The sequence below is a fragment of the Scomber scombrus genome, chromosome 4 (assembly GCF_963691925.1).
Source record: "Scomber scombrus chromosome 4, fScoSco1.1, whole genome shotgun sequence".
Classification (NCBI taxonomy): domain Eukaryota; kingdom Metazoa; phylum Chordata; class Actinopteri; order Scombriformes; family Scombridae; genus Scomber; species Scomber scombrus.
Genome location: NC_084973.1, coordinates 19,842,658 through 19,864,580, shown reverse-complemented (window position 1 = coordinate 19,864,580; position 21,923 = coordinate 19,842,658). Strand labels below are relative to the sequence as shown.

General features: G+C 37.7%; 1 protein-coding gene across 1 annotated transcript in view; it reads left to right on the top strand.

The window, feature by feature from the left end:
* The window catches only part of pgm5 (phosphoglucomutase 5), a 29,256-nt gene extending 7,984 nt beyond the window's left edge, over positions 1–21,272 (top strand). The window contains exons 7-11 of the mRNA XM_062416955.1: positions 7,194–7,309; positions 11,026–11,161; positions 11,769–11,952; positions 16,162–16,299; positions 20,408–21,272. Coding sequence (XP_062272939.1) covers positions 7,194–7,309; positions 11,026–11,161; positions 11,769–11,952; positions 16,162–16,299; positions 20,408–20,497 — 664 coding nt within the window. The 3' untranslated portion in view covers positions 20,498–21,272. The remainder of the gene's footprint in view (positions 1–7,193; positions 7,310–11,025; positions 11,162–11,768; positions 11,953–16,161; positions 16,300–20,407) is intronic.
* The last annotated feature ends 651 nt before the right edge of the window (positions 21,273–21,923 follow it).

Genomic DNA, 21,923 nt, shown 5'->3' with positions numbered 1-21,923 from the left:
GTCTGAAGCTGCAAACAGTCCTTTGAAGGTGCGTCAGAAGTTGAAGACTGGCTAAAATATCCTTACTTCTCAGGTATAAAACTCAAATTGGTTCTCATAATGATAGCTATTCAAGTACACACACACACACACACACACACACACACACACACACACACACACACACACATATCAACGGAGACATGAGTTACAAATGTCACATGTCACACTACAACCCTAGACCATCAATCGCTCATACAGCACATATCAGAACTTTTGGGGACATTATATACTTGCATTCATTTCCTGGAGACCCTAACCTTCACCATAACCACTGCTTGCTGAACCATAACTCTTGCCCTAACCTTCACCACTGACCTAAAAATCAGCTTTTCCCCAATTGTGGACATGACTTTTATCCCCAGTTGGACAAACTGTCCCCAGTTAACTGGTCCTCTTTCCGAAATTTGTACCCAAAAGTAGCCTATGACAGACCACACACACTCATACACACTTACTGTAGATGAAATGGCCTTTTCATAATTTACTTTTTCACATATCTTCTTCTGTTTCTCTGCATTTTACATTTTCAGTACTGAAGATAGAGAAAATTCAATTTCCTAGAAACTAAATTGGTTGTGCAATCTGCTGAGAAGTAGAATTACCTTACAGCATGATGTCTTAAACTGCAGATAAAATCATGCTATGGGCTTTCTGAAGAAAAGGGAAATAAATTGCATTATATATGATTTTCATTTCTTTTCCCTGGAGTATGTGGACTTATGCAATGCACACCTACCTCTTCTATGAACATTTAAATGATAATTACAGACATTGTACAAGGTCACTTTGTTCAATTCTTATGTTTTATAACCGCCACTTGATTTCCTAAAGTTATATTGCTGCCTGCAGACATGTAATGCTACTATCTGCATGTCTTTAACAAAGTCCGGGAAGTGTTGAGGCACTTAGTAGTATGGTGTCTGACCCTGGAGTCAACCCAAGTGTAGGCCTTTTTAGGAAAGCAGGCAGCCTGTGTGTGTGTGAGTGTTTAGACTGAGCAACCCGCCCTGCTGTATGTTTATGCATAGTCAGGCAAACTATGCTGTATATAACCAGATAAATGTGATGGTTTGTAGTATGTACATTGTTGTGGGAGTCTAGAAGAAAGAAGACAGAGCAAAACATAGAGAAGTAGAATTTATTTGATGTGTTCAGATGAGCAGAGGATGTTTTTTTTGTTCAGGAAAGTTATTTGGTCAGATGGACAGGAGGCTGTAGGCACAGGTGGTAAATATGGCTCTTTTTTTTGGGTACATGTGTGCCTACGTCTCACACTGTTAGTGAGTGGCTGAGGGAGGGAGGGGGTCAGAGGAAGACAAAGTGGGAGGGGAATTTGGGTAGAGGAAACATCTGCCTCTCCTTTAACCACTCCAGGGTATGGATGTGTTATAAGAGCTGGATAAGGCTCCACTGCACAGACTTGCACCCAATTTGTCCCAGTGGTCACTCACAGTATTGCAGTCAAAAATCTCCCTGCGGCCCCAAAAGCATTTTCCGCATAAACCACCTGTGTAACAGGGATGTCTGTAAAACCGTTGACAGGACACCTTGACAAACAAGGTCAATTATGACTCTATCTTATATGAATTTTTAATCCATGGAGGTTTTATATTTGTAAGGTAAAACCTGTGATTTCATCACAATGTAAAGTCAATGGGCTGCGTGGGAACTCATGGCTCGGGCCAGCAGGAGAAACACTACTGCACAACTCGAAAGACAGAAACTTTTTTTGCCGCATGTGCCAGTCAAACAATTCTTATTGGACTGCATGGGCGCCATTTTCGGTCTGGTATCCAACTCCTATAATGCATTTATGCTCCAGGGATGGGAAGATGTTATAAGAAAGAGACTGTTACCAGGATGAAGTCCAAGTGCTTGTACTAATGGTTGATTAACACTACATAATAGAGGGGTCATGAACAAGGTCATGAGAACATTAATGTCTTTAACAGCCAACAACACATACATGTAAGGCCCTGTAAGACACAATGTGCTACCAGTGACTACACCCAGCACAGACTTTTCTTTTATTGATTCATTTTGTCCTGCAATGTCTCTGAGTATTGTATCTGTATCATGTTGTTATTTGCATCATTGTTTTTTTAGAATGAGAAATAGAAAAAGACACAAACAAATAAACAAACAAACACAATATTGCAGTACAGATGGAGGGTGACGCAACTCAAACAAGAGATTCAGTCTGAGTTCTGGCATGAAGGAGCCATTGCACTATTTCAGAGAATAAAGTACATTATGATGGATTGTGTCCATTCACATTGTTTGAACTTAACTTGTCTAATCACAACAGGGGCCGTACAGTCCAGTTTTGGTAGGGTTTGACTTATGTTCTTAAAAAAATGTCAAATCTATTTGTAATGCTGAAAAAACTGTTAAATGCTGTCATCAAACTCAAATGTCATAGCGAAGTCAAACACTGACCCAAAAAGCACAATTTGTCCCTGAATATAGTGTTATGAAATAACAAATATCTTTTTGACACTTTCTTGGAAAAGCCTAGAAAATGTCATTGAACTGATATCAGAAAAGTATTTTGGTAGCACTAATTACACAAACAATTTTGCTATGAATAGTCATAAAAATGCCCTGGGCTTAATTGAAGTTTTTTAAGTGTTTTCAGTTTTGGCTACTGTAGCCACTGCAGTTTTTTCATAGTATTGAGTGTCTGTGTTGTGTTGTCCAGTTCAGGTCAAGAGGAACTCACAAGTAAAGCCCCAGCATGATTTGATTTTTTGTCAGTATGCCAATCTAAAGCTTTTAAGTCCAAGCTGAGCTTTCTTCAGAGGGTGATGTGATGAGAGAGGGCATTGCATGCTATGTTTGGTCAAATATTAAGCCAAGGCCAGAAGCTGGTAATATTTCACTCCCCAGATCTGGAGAGGCCTCACCCCTCACACTACTGCTCAGATTTTACTGATGCATGAGAGAGATATATAAAGACAATGAGAAAAACAGACCAAGCAAAGGAGATATTAATTGTTTAGTGTGTGCTTGCATGTGTTCAGTCTACTGTAAGTGTGTGTGCATGTCAGTTTGTGTTTACGTTTGTAAGTCTGAGCTTTGAGCCCAGAGAGTGAGGATAATGGGAGATAGACCTAGCCTAAAACCTTAAGCCTGGTCTGGATGGAGAGAAGGCATCCAAATGAATCAAAGACAGATCTTTTCTAACTCTTTTCAATTCCATTTAATCTAATAGAAGAATAATCATTTTTATTTACATTGTAGCCTCATTTCATGCAACAGCGATGTGCCATCTAAAAACAAATGTTTGGTTATGATTTGGTGAGATCCACCAACTTTTATATCCTCAGCATCTGGCATCTTACAATATAGTAAAATCCATGTTTTTAAAGATTTAAACAACCATAAACTTATTAACTTTTTATAACCTAAAATTAAAGGTCCTCCTACACTCACAAAAGTTTTTATGATTGTTCTTTCAGTTGGATGTTTGAGCTTCACTGTGCAGAATGTTTGACACCAGAAGGTTCTTTAAACATTAATTTGCTGAAAGTGTAAATTTTCTCTTAGCTTATTGCAAATCTGGGGAGGGGGTTCAGAGTGGTGGGTCTACGTCACATTTGTGACATCAACAGGATATTGAAATAGCATTATGAACTGACACATTTAACGACAGTAATAAATGATAATATTAATCATGATTATTTGGTTAATGAAGAACATTACATGTTGTTTAGAGCTCTGAAGGCAAGTAATTGGTCCTTTGAGCTTCTACTATTTTGGTTAAATATACTGTCCAAGGTGAAGAATGAACTGTGACAAATTAAACTGACTGATGCATTTTGCATCTGCTAATTTAATCAATCATTGTATGAATTGTTTTCTAAATCTACCTGTAAAGTGAATGATTATTACCTGATATTATTTGGCTGGCTGTCAATTTGTATATCTAACACTTTGGCAGTTTCAGAACAAATTACTATATGTACTGATTTAAGTTAATGGGAAAAAAGTCAAGAATGGTGGCAGTTTTTCAACATGGGATGAAGTACTGCCATTCATTATTGTGTTGTATTAGATTAAGACACTTACCAACACATGGACTCATTAAACCAAAGTTCTGTTCTTTAATAGTGTTAGAAAAAAATTGACATGCAAAACCTTTTTAGAGGTCACACCTACACACAGGGGGATTATAGCCCTAAATAGAAACCGTCCAAGTGTATTCCTTGTGTCTTCCATCATACTTATCTGCCAACATTTTTCTGTTTTGGCAAAGCCTGTGGACATGGAAGCAGTATCCAACAAGCCTATCTGGCCTGAGTCAGTATCAGTTTGAATGACCTCAGGTCAGCTTATAGGATCTAAATCCTGAATATAATGTTTTACAGTGTTTTTGTCAAACGAATATAAAGTCTAGAGTATCAAAAAACAAGCAAAAATGAGGCAGATCAGCGAATATGTGTGTGAATGGGTGAATGTTGACATATATTCTAAAGCACTTTGTGTGGTTGTGTGCTATATATATATATAGCACTTCTATATATATTTATATATATATAAGTGCAGTCCATTTACCATTTGCCACACCACAAGAATAGTTAATGAATCATGAAAATAATCAGTAGATAAATCGATAATGAAAATAATCATTAGTTGCAACCCTAGTTATGTCAAATGTTTGAGTGGAGAAAGACCATGCTGAACTAGCTTGTTGCTCTTGTCTTTACAAATCTCTCTCTCTCTCTCTCTCTCTCTCTCTCTCTCTCTCTCTCTCTCTCTCTCTCTCTCTCTCTCTCTCTCTCTCTCTCTCTCTCTCTCTCTCTCTCTGTCTCTCTGTCTCTCTGTGTGTGTATACTATGTTTGGGTGGGTGTGCTCCACAGCTGTGCTGTTGATAAGTTAAAGCTTAACTGGTGCAAGGATCAAACTTCAGAAAACACCATTCTCACCATTCTCTCAGTGTTAATAACAGCCTTGTCCCAACAATTTTGCAGCATTGTTTGAACATTGAGGGCTGGTGGGGTCAGTTTTGGTGCTTGTGTTGGCTGCGGACGTGCTGTTTACAACGTCAAAAGCTCGTCAGAAGGCCAGATTTTCTGTTTTCTTTTTGGAATGCCAGGCTTTCCGTTCCAGCTTGTGATTCCCTAGAGGGGAATAAAGCTAGTTTACGCTTATTTGGTAATTCAACCCATCCTCATGTAAACAATTGCCCTGGGTACTGTGTGGGGTTTATTTATGTGCATGATGATTTTGTGGATGAGTATACCACCACTTCAAACCCACATCCACATACATTACACTGCAAACTCCCACAGCATACCACATAAGAAATATTTAAGACTGACTGACAGTTCTATGTGTTTGTGTCTTTGGGAGAAATACTGTTTTGTTTGCTTGAATATTTTGTGCAGCAACTCTTAGCTGAGTCCTGGGAATTGAGTTTACATTTTGCTGCAGTCACCAAGGAGCTGTGGATGATGTGGTTGAGGAGTAATCTGTGGGGAATGGGGAGGACTCTGGGTGTTCATCTTTTTTGCAAACTAAACATCTCGTAAGCAGACTCAGGGTGGTAACTTTTATAATACTGAGAGACTCCCTGCGTTTGGACTCAGTAATGAATGTGCCCTTTTACTTAAACTCAAATGACTCAAATCAAGACTGGACTGTAGTCAGGGTTTTAGAAATACTGAGGCCATGAGTCCAAATTCCTGCAGTGGAACCCCACACCCTTTTTTATTACACGCCACCCAAAAATATACAATACACAACAGTCTAAATTCTGTTTCTGTGCTAATCCATTACAATTTGTATTGCTATCATGCCCAAAAACAGTTGAATTTAGGGCAAGATAAGACATTTCCAACAAAAGTCTGGTCTATCACCTTTTTATTTTATTTGCAAACTTGTTAGCAAATCTAGCGGCACATCCAGCAGATATAGAGCCATACCAGTATTTATTTGGAGTTGTATTCTTGGCCACTTGATGAATTTTTTAATATTAATATTAACTCTCTTTATAGCTCTGTTTTGGTCTCCTCTAACTTCTGTGAGAAATATGCTCCACTACGTTGAATGTAAAAGAACAAAAAAAACTAATGTTATTTAACCTTGGTTAAAAAGACACATAGACAAAAAACATTATGAACATGCTTCAGATTTTCAGAGAGACAGACAAAACCCAAATGGCTTAGGAAAGGCTCTGGCTCTGAGTCAAAGTGCTATGATCTGATTATTCTGATTTGTTGTGTTTGTCTTTGCTATTTAATATAAAGTTAATTTTATATCTGTTTTAAATTGTTTGTCAAAACATGTCAACCCTTTTCTAAATATTTACTGCTTTCCTCATCATGTTATTGAAATTCTCTTCTATCTTGACAGTTTACTCTGCAAATTTGTACTGAAAATTTTCCTCCTCCCACATGGTATACTCTCTGCACCTTTATCCATCCCTGTCACCTTGGGCTGTGCAATATGGACAAAATCAAACATCACACTATTTTTGACCAAATACTTTAATATTGATATTGCGATAATATTGTAGGGATTACTTTCTTTGCTTTCATGAAATATGTACACAATGAGGTTATTGATAAATAATCATCAGTAATGTGGATATAATGACCAAGTGGGTAAAGGCAAATAATAGAACTGCTAAAACTGTCTGGTAAGTTCACGAAGTTACATCACCTTACTGTAACGCAGCCTTAAAAACCAGGACAAGACAACATTTATGCCATGTCACAGTATAACGATATCCAAAATCTAAGACGATATCATATAACGATCTATAACAAATCTATATATTGTCCAGCTCTAATGTGACCCTGACATGCACATATTTCTACACACATGCTCTCCTCCTCTCTCTATGCGAGCACATGGCTCAGTTTCAAAGCAAACATCAGCTAAAAGGTTAACTCACTTTCTTCTTGCTGCCTTTGCCTTATTAAGTTATTGGATGAGCTGTTGGCAGATTATGCTTCTCATACAGCATTTGGTTTTCTTTATCTCAAAGCTCATGGGATTGTTTGTAAGCTTATCCCTCTATCAGAAGTGGGAAAGGCTGGTATTATATATTAGAAGGAGATAAATACATTGTATGTTTACAAGTACAATATTTTTCTCTAGCTTTGTTTTTGTTTCTTTCTAATTCTCCTCTGTATGTTTGTAGGGTAGCCAAAGCCATGAAATTGGCGCTGTATGAGACTCCCACAGGCTGGAGGTACTTTGGGAACCTGATGGATTCTGGGCGTTGTTCCCTCTGCGGGGAGGAGAGCTTTGGGACAGGTATGATCTTCTCAGCACACTCACTCAGTCCATACAACAAAACACTCCCCTCATAAAGACTGCTTACAGAAATGTGAATACAGACACAGGGCAGCAGTAGCCTGCCAGCATGTGAGTATAAGGTCACTGATTCGAACCCTTGGACCAGCTTGGAAAATATGAGTGGGTGTGTGACTAAGAAATCCCCTCCCTTCAGCAGCAACTGTTGTTGAGGAGCCTGCAAACAAGGCCATGGCTGGAGGACTGCACTAGCCAGCTGCTGCTCTTGCAGTGAATGTGCAGCGGGGCCTTAACACTCAGACATCCAGTCCAGTCCAGTTTATACAGCTTTGGTCTTATTTTTGTTTTTTGTTTTTTTTTGGGGGGGGGGGGGGTTAGGTCATATTTTACATAGCAAACTAATTGTGAAAAAACAGAAATGGCTACAACCATGTCCGATTGATTTTAGCCTTTTTATTTTGAGATAAAATCTAAACTGAGTAACTGAAATGTTGGTAACTATGCCACATTCCAGGAAGTCGGCAAACAGTTCAGGTAATACTTTCACCATTTTCCTTTCTTTAATCTCGCAAACATGTTTGGATAGCCTTGAGGATTGTTTGAAACCACTTGAGGGAAGAGATGCAAATATGCTTAAAAACTTCAAGTGACCATGTTGGCAAACAGTTGAATATTCAGCCTCCTTGTAGCTCTGTTTTACTCTCCACCAGCTTCTGAGAGAAATATGTGTTTCTTTAGCAGGTAAATGCTTCACTTTGCTAACCAGCTAGTCGCTAACTTTATCTGTCTGCTGTTTGCTGCATGATCTATCAGAGCTTGTTTCCTGAAAACAGTTGTCTGCTATTGCTGTAAGTGAGACTGAACCACAACAGTAGAGTAGCAGGCTGTGGAAAAACAAAACAACAAAAACAAGATGCTAAAAGTTGCTAAAATGCTTCACAGTGCCCCGGTAGGAAACGTCAAAATTAGATGATGGATCTTTATGGTTTCGTTATTACAAGCAACACACACTCATTTGACCCATTGTTAAGATATTAATCAGTACAGCTTTCAAACCTGTATGATGGTCTGACATCTTCCTTGCCCTGTTTGACCTCTTCCCAGATCTCAGCAATTCACTTGCTGAAAACAATAATATTATTCCTGATAGAATATTTGCCAAAACTATTAAAATAAAATCCAAGTACTTTGAAACAAAAATGATCTTTTTAGGGTTTAAGGTTAAACTGGTCACAATTCCTCTTGTTTCCTGCTCTTTCACACAAAGCCTTTTTCTTAGTGTAGAGTCTAAGGGTGTTGTAAGTAGTGTATTCTGACTGCCAGAAGCTCCAGTCAGAATCTAATAGATGTGAGGGCTGTGACCCTGGCTGCATGTGTAAATAATCCCCATTCTTCTGCTATAAAAGGAGACAGGGGCTCCCTGAATCACTGCAACATGCAGGCAGACCTCCAGTGGCAATGCTTTCTATGAATACATGCACACACACACACGCACACACACACACATGCACACACACACACACACACACACACACACACACACACACACACACACACACACACACAAGTGATACACACATTTGCTGTCTGGTGCCCGCTGCTTCTCCTCTCTACCTTTCCCACTGCCCATCCATTTTTCTGTTCATCTTACTACAGCTCTGACCTTCTCTAATTTTAGCACCCATAACTGATCTCATAGCAACAAACATTTAGTCCTATCTTTTCCCTTGTTTTGATCTTGCTGACTTATTCTGTATATTGAGGAGGATATCTTTGACTTTTGAGGACAATGAAACAAGACAGGAAAAAGTGAGAGGAAAAGGGCTAGTGGGTGTGAACAGGAGAAGAGAGGAGAAGCTTGTAGCAAAGCAGAGAGCAGAGGGAGTTGGGAGAGTCCAAATATGAGAAATATTGACGCGGAGGAGAGAACTGGAAGGAACAGAGACGCAGAGAGCACTGAGGACTATGGGAGCTTACTCGTTGTCTACCCATGTAAGGCCAAAAGCTCAGAGGGAGCCCTGCATAGTAAATCATCTGAGCTGTATACCACTCCTGCTCTTTACTAACTCTCATACACTTACCCAGACACACACAGACAGCATGAAATATTACAAGTGTTAATTTAACCAGTTCTGTCAAACTTTGCTATACTGAACACAGAGAAATACTCCCCCAAAAACACTGGCTGCGCCTGTAAGTCTGGTTGTTATTAACAGCAATAACAGGTTACAGGATTTTAGCTAAAAAGAGAAAGTGATAGGAATATTTTTTTTAAAAAGAGTGAAACTGTCTGGTTCTGCTTTGTTGATACAATAATAAGATTATGTGACCACATGTGGCAAAGGGAGACAGACAGTCAGACAGGGATTAAATATTGACAACTGTTGGTTTCCTAACAGTTGTATACTGCTAGGGCTGGACAGAGCTAATAAGTACACTTCTTATTTTCACTGTCCAGTGAAGAAAACAAAAGAAAAATAATACATACCATAAAAGAGATAAATATGTTTTTTCATTATGATTTATCTCACTCTTTTTAAAATATACATTTAACATGCAAGTATAGCTCCAAGCCCTCACAGTGAAACATTGCTAACATATTCCATCTTATTAAAGTGTCTCCTTAACAGACACCTTTACTGTGCAGCTGTCTTCGAGAACAGACTGATAGCTCCCCAATGAAGGAGACGCTCCTCTGTTTGTGTGTATGTGTGTGTGTATGTGTGTGTGTTTTGGAGTGGGAAGCAGGAGACATTTTACTTGTGTTGGGATGTTTGGTACGTCTCCAAGACCACCCTGACCTTGTGTTGCATGCAGTATAGTAGCGGTCGATAAACTATATTTGACTATATTTGCTTGTTATAAGCTGTTTGTGAAGCAGTAAATTAGTGCGCAATCAAAAAAGGTTATTAACCAAGTCTGTTATTTTTAAGGGATCGATCTATATAGTAATTAGTAAAAAAGTGCAAAAACAGTATACTTATCCAGGATCTTGAAGAGAGTATTCTGTCTCAGACACTTAAAGGAATAGATTGATATTTCCTGCCAAGATTGTGATGTGAAGATCAATGCAGCTCTCATATTCCTTGAAATTGTGCTAGGCACATGACGGTAATATGTCATGGTTATATGTTATCTATCGAAGCCTCAGTTCAGCTCCTCAATGAATGGAAAGGCTCATGAGTTTTGACTTTTGGTATCCTCTGTCACAGTAAATAGCCTTAAGCACACAAAACTCTTGCCAGTTGTTAAAATAATGTAATATTTTACAATATGGAGGAATCTTCCTTCCTATCTCAAGGATGGGAAATACGGGTGTGGTTTTTATAAGAAACTAGAAGAAGAATCTCTGATCCATTGGTCAGTCATCACATCATCTAACAAGTTAAGATACTTTAAACATATTGCTGAGACTAGAGAACATCCTGACAACTTAATAATAACACATCACAAGACTCTAAACCCTCTTCAAACAAAGGTCATTTTATTAACACACATACATGTGATATATCCATCAATAAAGAACCACTGTTTCTTTGAAGGCATATGACGATCATCACAATATGCATTGTGCTAAGAGTTGGCCTACATTTACTGTGACCAATTTAATCGAATTAAATGAATATATAAACAAATTATAATTAATAAATGACTAACATAGAACTAAATAATGAACTAGCATGCAACTAAGTTTTCTCTCACACTTCTTCCTCCAGGTTCAGACCACATTCGTGAAAAAGACGGTTTGTGGTCGGTGTTGGTGTGGTTGTCCATCATGGCTGCTAGGAAACAAGGTGTTGAGCAGATTGTCAGAGAGCACTGGGCCAAGTTTGGACGCAACTACTTCTGCAGGTAACCAGCTGAGCAATCTCATTTATCTCCCATGGAGCCACATTCCTTGTTTGAATCAGCATGTCTTTAATTTATTTAAATCGACAGGCTCTGGGACCAACTTGAGTGATTTTCAATCCCTTGTATCCCCACCGAAGCCTGATATGTCTCCTAGGCCTTCACCTTCGTCCACTTCCCCTCCAGCCTTCCTCACTGGTTGTCACTTGTTCTTATTTTAACCTCTCCCCTGTGAGAGGCAGAGATAGTTACTGCAGTCAATGTTCCCAGTGACAGTTGCTGCAGCTTTTCATGTTCCCACACTGAGCTTCCATAATCTGATACAAAGTTCCCACAGCACGTTGATGGAGAGGGCATATAGGACAGGCCAGGGACCAGACCCCAAAAAAGTCTGTAAAGCATAAACAACGAAAATCTGTCTGGGTCCAATGACTGATGTGGTCGAAAAGCCATTAGAACATTAAACCAACTTGTGGTAACAGAGATAAAAATAGAAAAGTGCCTTAATACAGTAAAAACATAATGTAACAAACAGCAACACTTCAAAATTGTGTGTATGCAAGTTTCTAACTGAGCATGTATGTGTTTGTTCGTGTTTTGTGACTGGCAGGTTTGATTATGAAGGCCTGGACCCACGTGCAGCCTTTTACCTGATGAAGGATCTGGATTCAGTAATCTCAGATAAAGCATTCACCAGCCAGAAGTTTGCTGTAGGAGACCATGTATACAGCGTTGAGAGGGCTGACAACTTCGAGTACATCGACCCTGTGGATGGAACAGTGGCTCGAAACCAGGTCAGTTATGTAATGAAATTAAAGGATTGGAAATTAACAATATGAATATTAGGCTATTAAACAACAGAACACTTGATGAAGGAATCTACCAAGAATATTTGGCCAAAAAAAGCATTACTTCAACATAAAGATTTCAGATACATTTAACAGTAATCATGTATTACAGATGATTGACTTTTATGTAGCAAAGAATTTATCTTGCTTACAAGAACATTGACTACCCTGTAACTACAATACAAAACTATATTATACAGATTAATTATTTAGTGAGGAAAAGGAAATTATAAATTCATGTTTAATAAAAATATAAAAAGGTAATTCGTATTATGTATATTTTGGTACACAACAGTCACATCTTACTGGTGTTCCTGTGTGATTGAAGTTTAGTTTGGTTTAAGTAGGTAACATTCAACATTCAATGGTAACTGTTACATGAAATTGGATATTTTATTGAGGGCTTACATCCAACAGGGTGCACAATTAACTTTTTTGTCCACCAGCCAAATTGCTAGTGAATATTCAAATTTTACCAGTCAATCAATAGATCTTTTTGGCTGGTGAATGACGCAAATCTACCAGCCACACGCTTATTTTATCAGCATTTGACTCGTGGGTGGTGCTTATTTTGTGCCCTGACAACCACACAGTAAAAGTGGATATCTGTGGCAGCAGGAAACATTGGTTTACACTGTTTTGCTCCATTGTTTGTAAAAAAAGAAAGGAAAGAACAACCATGGTATAATTCAAGAAAGGGGAAAGGCGGTGATGTATACTGTATGTACAGTGTAGAATTACATACTGTATGTACAATACAATATACTTTATATATACTATAGTATATTTACAGTACATTCTGTTCAACCACTCATCACTTAGCACATTTGGATAATATTAGCCATTATGCATACAAATTAATATAAATAAATAAAAATGTGGTTGCACATTTTAAAATCATTCTGAAGTCAGAAGATTTTAATTGATGTAATAAATAGCTGCTTTAAAAATTAAAAACATAGACATTTAAGTAGGCCAGTGATGAGGCACTACTGCATCAATAGGTACTAAAGATCTTCAGTGGTCATGTCATTTGTATCCAACATAAAAATGTGTTACTTCCTTGTACCAATCTGAAGATGGATCTCAACACCTACTGGACCAATCACACTTTTTGCACAGATCGCAGATCTTCAGTATTTTAGGTCAAACATAAAACTGAGGTGGACGAGACAGTGTGACTTTTAAGAGCTTGTTCACATCAGGTCAGGTTTGCCTGAAAACGTCTTACAATCAAACATTCTCTCTCTCTTTCTCTTGTGAGTCAGACCACCCACTTAGAGGTTCCATGTTTGGACATGACAGTCTATCTTCCATTTCAAACCATAAACATATGTATACATACACATACAGCACATTTGTATCCTTCTACACACAGATGACTCTCCTGGTCAGCATACCCTCCCTGTCCACCCCCATCCACACCCCCTTTACCCAGCTGACTCCCTCTGTTCTTTTGTGCCCAGAAATATGTGGAAACTCATTCCTGGCGTTAGCATCTCTCAGCCTCTGCCTTACTTAATGCCATACACACACTGTGTGCTTTTACGTGTGTACCAGTTGTCCATGTAGATAAGTGTGGATACGTATGTACACTTGCGTGGACTACATATGTCCACACTTTTGCTTGCCGGAAACTTTGTTCATCAACTTCACCTCTGGTGCCTTTACAGCGTTAAGAGGAATGTCTTATCACCATCCTGCTAAGAACACTACTCCTCAGTGTTACCATGGTTACAGCAGCTGAACAGCTAGTCAGTCAGTCACCCTAAAATTTGATTTAACCTTGCTAGTAAATCCTTAGCATCCAAGTTGCCCCCAGTGTTTGTTATTACAGCACGCATTCCTCCCAGGACAGAATTATATCAGCTGTCGTCTCTCTCCACGGCAAGTGTGTTTGAAGGGGGAGAAGTTGGCACATGGATACACACACACGCATGCACATACGCACGCATGGACACACACAACAAAGTATGAGGGATTTACACAGCAGTGGCGTGGCGTGGCTTTGTAGTCTGCTACTGAATTCATTCTGCATTGTCCGCATATGAAAAATAGATAGATAGACAGATGGTAAACGTATGTTTATCTGTTTTGCTAAGTACATGTCTGCCTGTTTATTATCAACATTCATATTGAATCAATATAAATACATTTACAATTGAATACATTTTTAAAATATATGATTTAAAAGTATCTTAGCCCCACCAAAGCTGAGGTATCAGTTACTGAGATCTTCTAAGGGTTACCTTTATCTTAGCTAGTGGGTTTTCTCCAAATTTGTGGGGTTTAGTTACGGGTTCGTTCAATAATTCAGAAACCCTGAATTTATATGACATACTAATTTATTATATGGGCCATAAATGTCAAAAAGTCAATTTCAGTTTCACTCCATTTAGACAAAAAAAATTTAATTATTGCATTTTTCTTGGTACAGACTGAGAGAGAGATGGGCATACAGACAGGCACGTCCTGCACCATTTGTGGCTGGTATGCATTCCACTCAGGGCCTCTGAGCTCTGCAGAGGAAGGTGTTTTTAACAGGCATTAGTCAGCCTCCTGATAACTGCTACTCTATAGTTAGAGATGAGCTGACACTCGCAGATAGAAAGACAGACAGGCAGGCGGACGGACATCTCTCATTATCACTGTCTCTCCTCACTCAGCATCTGACATGTTGTCCTGCCGAGCCAAATACAGATTAGGCAGAGGGCGAATGAAAACCAGAGGTACTTTCCTTTTAGTTCCATAGCCGAATTTGTAAAGGTGTTATGTAAAGGTCTTAGATTAGGTTTACTGTTGTCTGTCGCACTCATTTTTTCATAAAACTCCATGTTCTATTCTTGAAGAAACTAGATATGATGTGTCAATATCGAGGCATGTAGTATGTTTTTTTTGTATCTCTAAGGTGATGAATCTGAATATTTTGGGTTCACTACTCCACTACTACAATTATAGCACAGTGGAGTCAAGGTTGTCACATCACCAAGCATTAACTGTCGAGGGTGTGTTTAATGAAATCCATCAGGATATTCACAATCACATTCATGTTCCTTGCTTTTTTCAAAACATATCATAGTCTTTTACCCCTGAGCTTGTGTTTTGCTCTAATGGGATAAGGCAAGAGGCGCTGTGGAATTTAGGACAGATAAGAGTCATCACCCATCCATTAGTCAAAGGGTCTTATCTTCCTTACGTCAGCCAGATGGAGTCGTAGCTGGTTACCCCAACGCAACAGTATCCTGTTTTTCCTGAAAAGTTCAAAGGGTGTTGAGCCGATTAAAATGGGATGTTTTTACATGGTGTGAATCTGCTCTAATACAACCTGAACATAGAACAATAGTCAAGATACATCTTTGTAGTAAATTTATGGTTAGATTTTGGTGTCATGACCTCATATAACTTGACAGACATTAATAAGGGATACAAGCAGTCTGTATAGGACTCCTGGTTGCATACATTGGAAATATCTGATACTAGTGACATCTAGTGGATATTTAAAGTTATTACAACAGAATTGTATTTTTATTGAACTGTAAGGCTTTACTGCAAGTCCCCTTGTTAGCTTTTAAAAACAGTACACAATCTTGTAATACATGGCTTATAACACACTATAATGTAGTTGTTAGCAAATACAAGTGGTTATTAATGTATTTGTCAGTTATTACACCACCCATAAGTGGAGATTGGTGTATAAACAAACAATGAATGGCAATAAAGTAAAACAGTTGTAATGATATAAAATATTTCCTCATAGAAGAATTATTTACAAAACTGTAAATCAACAAACACATTAAATGTCCTTATATCTGCTGATAACTACAACGTAATGTGTTATAAACCATTAATTAAATGTTAGTGTGCTGCTTGAAAATGCTGAAGTAGGGAAACTTCAATAAAGTGTCATCTTTGTCTCTTATATTTATTGATTGATTAGTCAATTTAATTATTGGAGAACAACAACAAAAAAACAACAGACCAAATATTTGCTGGTTATAAATGCAATCATGTGTTTCCTTCTTTTTCATATTGTTATAAATTAAATGTGAAACCTTTAGTAGGCTTTTATCTTCATTAGTAAGAGAAAATGAAACAACAGCTCATTGAAAAGATAAACAGTTTAACTGATAATAATAATAACTTGCATGTTTCAAGGGTTTAAGGATTGTCTTCAGTGACACATCTCGTCTGGTGTTTCGGATGAGCGGGAGCGGTGGAGGGTTGGGCGCCACCATCCGCATTTATGCTGAGAGCTTTGAGAGAGATCCTGAGAGACACAACAGAGAGACACAGGTACAGATTGTTTGGTTTGTCTGTGTGTGTGTGTGTGTGTGTGTGTGTGTGTGTGTGTGTGTGTGTGTGTGTGTGTGTGTGTGTGTGTGTGTGCGTGCATGAGAAATCAATAAATTAAGTGTCTGTGCGCAAATGTAATATGTCTACATCTGTGCAAAAAGATGACCTCCACTTTTGAAAAGTTACAGCTACTTGTTCACTATCTTATATGCATTAAACATATCAGATAGTAGTAGCTAAAATGTTTCATGAGGAGACAGTTCTCTTTCTTCAGATTCAAAATATTAAATTCTTCCCCGTATATAGATTCCATATAAAATGTAATTGTTGAAGAAAGTGAATGTTATCTGTTGGGTTAAAGAAAATGGTTCAGATCCCTAGAAATAAAGTTCATGACAGAAAGCTCCATCTGTTTTATTTCTCTGGTCATAATCTTGGGATAAAATCACCTCTTCCTTCATATCTTGAAAATGATATTTGCATCTACAATAGTACTCACACACCACCCTGTGCAGTGATCATGATCGTAAAATCGACCTTTATGTGTTCCTATTGCAGTTGATTGACCTGTAGACTTTGGAGTGATTAATAACACTCGCTTCTTGTGTGGTTGTGGTTGTTGTAATAGGTAGTGTACTTTAATCATGCTGAGAGGTTGTAAAGCTACAGTTATGGTGGTGAAACTGTGTCATTTAAGTCTGGCCACGTAACCATACAGTTTTATTAATCAGTACCTGCTTTTAGAAAGAGGAATGACCCCATTTTGTGCAACGAAGGCCAAAAGCTGCAAATCAGAGAGACTGATCCATAAACAATGAATAGGGATCTGATTTTACAGTCATAAAATCCTTATTTGAGCATAAAGTCTTTACTTTAGCATTCACAATATGTGATTAATGCACGGTTAATTTTGGTGCAAGAACATGAATCGTATCAGGCAGCAAAATCAATAACTAACCTGCTGACTATGTAATGATTTAACATCAAAGTGTCATCACAAATTCAAGGGTTAAATTGAGAGTTTTTAGTCTTACAAAGAAGGTGGTTCATTCATCAAGTATTGACTGATATTTTCCTAAGACACAGAATTAACATAGTAAGCTCTTCTTGCTAAATTGCTGCAGATTAATGCATAAACCAGTCTGAATTATTTAAGATGCTGCATTTGAAAAAAAGTATGTCACTTAACACTGATTATGTTTTTCATGTCCCCATTGTCTGACCCACCTTGAACCAATTGATCAATCAGTCATTAATATTAGATCATACATTCAATTCCATTGTGCTCCTTACCCAACACGCATAAATCATCAAACCTGGCATATAGTACATGATTAGACCACTTACTTATTAGGTCAGATTAAAAGTACTGCAAAAAATTTCATATATACTTTTCAGAGGGTCACAGACTGTCAGACTTTGCAGCCCACATGACATCATTAAGTCTCACATTGTTGGTGTGTTTGTATGCTTTGACTGTTAGTGGGGCTGTTAAGCTTAACGATCTTGCTTTTTATGAAAGAAGCATGAAACTTTCAGGGTTTGTTCTTGATGACCTAAGCTTTAATTTTAGATCTGGAGGCATTCTCAGTTTGACCTCTGAGGTCAGATAGAGGCCATTGACCTGTAATATGTTGTGACACTACAGGTGAATGGGGTAAAAAATTTAAATAATAGATATCACCATGAAACTTTCTCAGTTGATTACTCATGTTAAGCTAAGAAAAAAATGTATTGAAAGTTTTTTGTATTTTAATGTTTAAATATGAAAATTAGGCCTTATCTCATTAAAAATGCGCTAATTTGCATACATTTTAAAAAACAAAATTAGATTGTCTGATAAAGCCAGGCTCAAAATATTTTTTTCATTTTGTTGTCATATGAGATGGGAAAAGAATTACTGAGGGGTTTATGGACATCTACTTCTATTATCCTGTAATTCACCTGTACCTCTGTGATATGACATTTCAAGGCCCGAAATTAGAAATGGGTGTATCTTAGGATCTAAATGTGATAGAAATGTAAACTAAATATGTTTTTCCATGTTTCTGGGCATGAGGAACTCATCTATAGCCTTGATAGCACTCTAAGAGGTCAACATCATTAAGTGCAGTGAAGACCACTGGCAAAAGATCCAATGATTGGGCAAATCCAAGTACAAAATGTATCATTTCACCAAACACTGTACTACTGAGTGTGCTGTTTACAGGCTACAACTCACACCTTACACTCTAGCCCTAACACACACGTAACACCCACACAACACACACCTAACACACACCTAACACACGCGTAACACACAGCTAACACTCCAAGAAAGAAAGGTTAACAAATGAATTTTAACTGAGGTTAGCAAATGATTTTTAAATGGACTAACACACAGCTAACATATAGCTAACACTCCAAGAAAGAACGGTCAGCAAATGATTTTTAGCTGAGGTTCGCAAATTATTTTTAAATGGACTTCAAGAAAAGATTCACTCTAGCCCTAACACACCACCTAACACACACACACCTACTGTAACACACAGGTAACACACAGCTAACACTCTAAGAAAGAAAGGTTAGCAAATTAATTTTAGCTGAGGTTAGCAAATGATTTTTAAATGGACTTCAAGAAAAGATTCAATGGTGCAATTGTACAACTGAGTCTGCTGTTTATCGCTCTGTACTGTTGGACACTCAAATTAGCGCATTTTTAATGAGATAAGGCCTAATTTGCATATTTATTTATTATTAACATTAAAATAAAAAAAACTTTCAATAACAATTTTTCTTAGCTTAACATGAGTAATCAACTGAGAAAGTTTCATGGTGATATCTATTATTTAAATTTTTTACCCCATTCACCTGTAGTGTCACAACATATTACAGAGGTCAGTGACCTCTATCTGACTTCAGAGGTCAAACTGAGAATGCCTCCAGATCTTAAATTAAAGCTTAGGTCATCAAGAACAAACCCTGAAAGTTTCATACTTCTTTCATAAAAAGCAAGATCGTCCCTATTATAAGAGCTTAACAGCCCCACTATGTATAATGTGTGTGAATGCGTGTGTGTGTGTGTGTGTGTGTGTGTGTGTGTGTGTGTGTGTGTGTGTGTGTGTGTGTGTGTGTGTGTTTGTGTGCATCGCATCCCATCACTCACCCCCTATGCATTTCAGAGTTATAAACAACATAACTGCTGAGTCATCTCATATAACTCTTAAGCAATATGTAGTGCATATATACCTAAGCAGCGCAAATACATCCATTCTATGGATTGTTCCTTATTCTTTAATAGTTCATATATTTTATTGTAAGATAAAAATGTTTAGTTACACCTGGTCTAGGTGAAACTCCTGTCTTGTCACATGTCAGCATTTCCTTTTTCTTTATTGCACTGCAGTGTTCCCGGTTTTCCGATTTTAATGAATGAATAATCTATAACGAATAACAAGAACTAACTGACAAACTAAGCTGTAAAATGTTTATGCATGTTGACACAGTTTTATGGGGCCATAACAAGATGACATAACTTGACCTAGCTTATCTGCTCCTAATCTGTTCAACTATATGTTTGTCTGCTTGTTGTTTTTAGGCCCCAAACCTCATGATATCTGCCACATGAGCTGCTACGTTTGACCACTTACTGTCAGTGTGAGAGGCTCCATGTCATAATCAGTGCTCTCATAGTCATAGTTTCATGTCAAGGTCATAGGTGTTTAGCTGTGCTAGAGTTGCTTAACATATCAACTGCAGTATCTTTTGAGAAAGTGTTGGAATGTGAGTTACTTTAATGCTAGGCGAAGTCATTTCTGCTTTGATAAACTCAGTTTTTCAGTTGAGCTAAACGCACAGAGCTGCAGGCTCAGTGTCATGCACAAAAAACATTTTTGTTATGGACTGAGAGAGATTTACTGCATACTAGCATGTGTTAGCTTTTAAAAAAAGAGGGTAAACCTTGAAGTTGAGAAAAAATGATGTTCATTAAAGATACACTACCTATTTTTTATGGTACAAAACAGCAAACCTACTGTATTAAACCACCTAATTTTACCTTAGTTCTACCTTAGTTTTGATAGTGTGAAATACAACTGTGTACATTATTAACACATGTTCGTTACTGCAGGTGGTGCTGGGTCCTCTCATCGCCATCGCTCTGAAGATCTCCAACATCCATGAGAGGACAGGACGCCGTGGCCCTAACATTATCACATGAGCAACCAGGAAAAACACACACTCACATGCACCTACCTGCTCACACAGACAAAAGAAAACATTCAAAAATACTTTGCCCTGTAATTTTCTGCCATTTTAAATACACATTCACTGTAGCTTCAGTCTCATTTTTAATTTCTATTTCATTTTTCCTTACATGACGGCAAAAGAGCTCACGGCTACTGGTGCTAACTCTTGGAATCAATCTGTTTTTTGACCACTATCATCTTTCAATTATTCAAATTTATGTGGTTAAAACAGGGAGCTATTTAATTTTGCAACGATACATAATGAAAAATGTGTAAACAGCAAATATGTTATGAATGTGCATGTGAGCCTGGCTTATTCTATGTTTGTGCCTTGCATTTGCCAAGAATTATTGATTGATGGAGCGTAAGAGATCTTTTTTTAAATCACCATGCAGTTTTTATACAAAAGTACAGTTCTCACCTTTCATATTGCTCATACACTCATATATACTACAATGTTCTTTATCAACCATTTCATGCAAAATTAGCTTATTTCAAAGTGTAAAATAAAGCAGGCACTGAATGACAACAGAATTAGTGGATGTTTGATTAAAAAAATTAAATTTAACACATATCTTTCTTTGTGAAGTAGTCAGAACTTGTCACACTCATGTTTACTACCTAACAGGGTATTCAAAATGTAAAATAAAAAATAGCAAATCACAAGTAAAGAAAAAGAAAATATATTTTAGAATGATGTGTTATCAGGCCTATTTTTTCTTTAATTTGTCAGTTTGGGCCTTTGGGAATGCTATGCAAACATATTTGAATATATTATTCCTTCTTTTTTTTATCCAAATAAACTTTTTTGTGTGTAGCACTTGGCTTTTTTTAATTGATTTGGACATGTATAATGGGGACAAGTAAAAATACATCAGAGTGAGATACTGTATGTTGCCCTGAGGCGTTTTTGGATTTTAATTGAACACATTTTTCATAATTAACAGCACCACGCTGCGCAGATACCATATATCATGCACTGATTGAACATCCTGGAGGTAAAGGGGGTCTTTGTTTGTCGAGCACAGCACCTGCTTTTGAACCGAGTGTGAAATGTGTTGAAGCTGTTGTGATGAGATAAGAAAGGGAGAGGGTTGATCTTTATACAGCCTGAATGGGACACAGAGAGCAGAAACTCATAAACACACTGATTGCCGTCATTATGAGTTGAGGATGTGCCAGTGGATATCCGCAAGGATGTGTTCACTCAGTCAGCCAGACATTACCTGTCAGCTATTACAGGTTATTGCCCCATCCAACTGTTTTATAATGTCAGGGGTTATTTCAGAGCTTGTGTGTGGATCAATAACAGTTTATCACTTGCTAAGGCAATGGTTTATGTTTTAACTGGAATTGTTTGTGTCAGGGTCTAATATCAAATACTGTAGATGGGTGTGT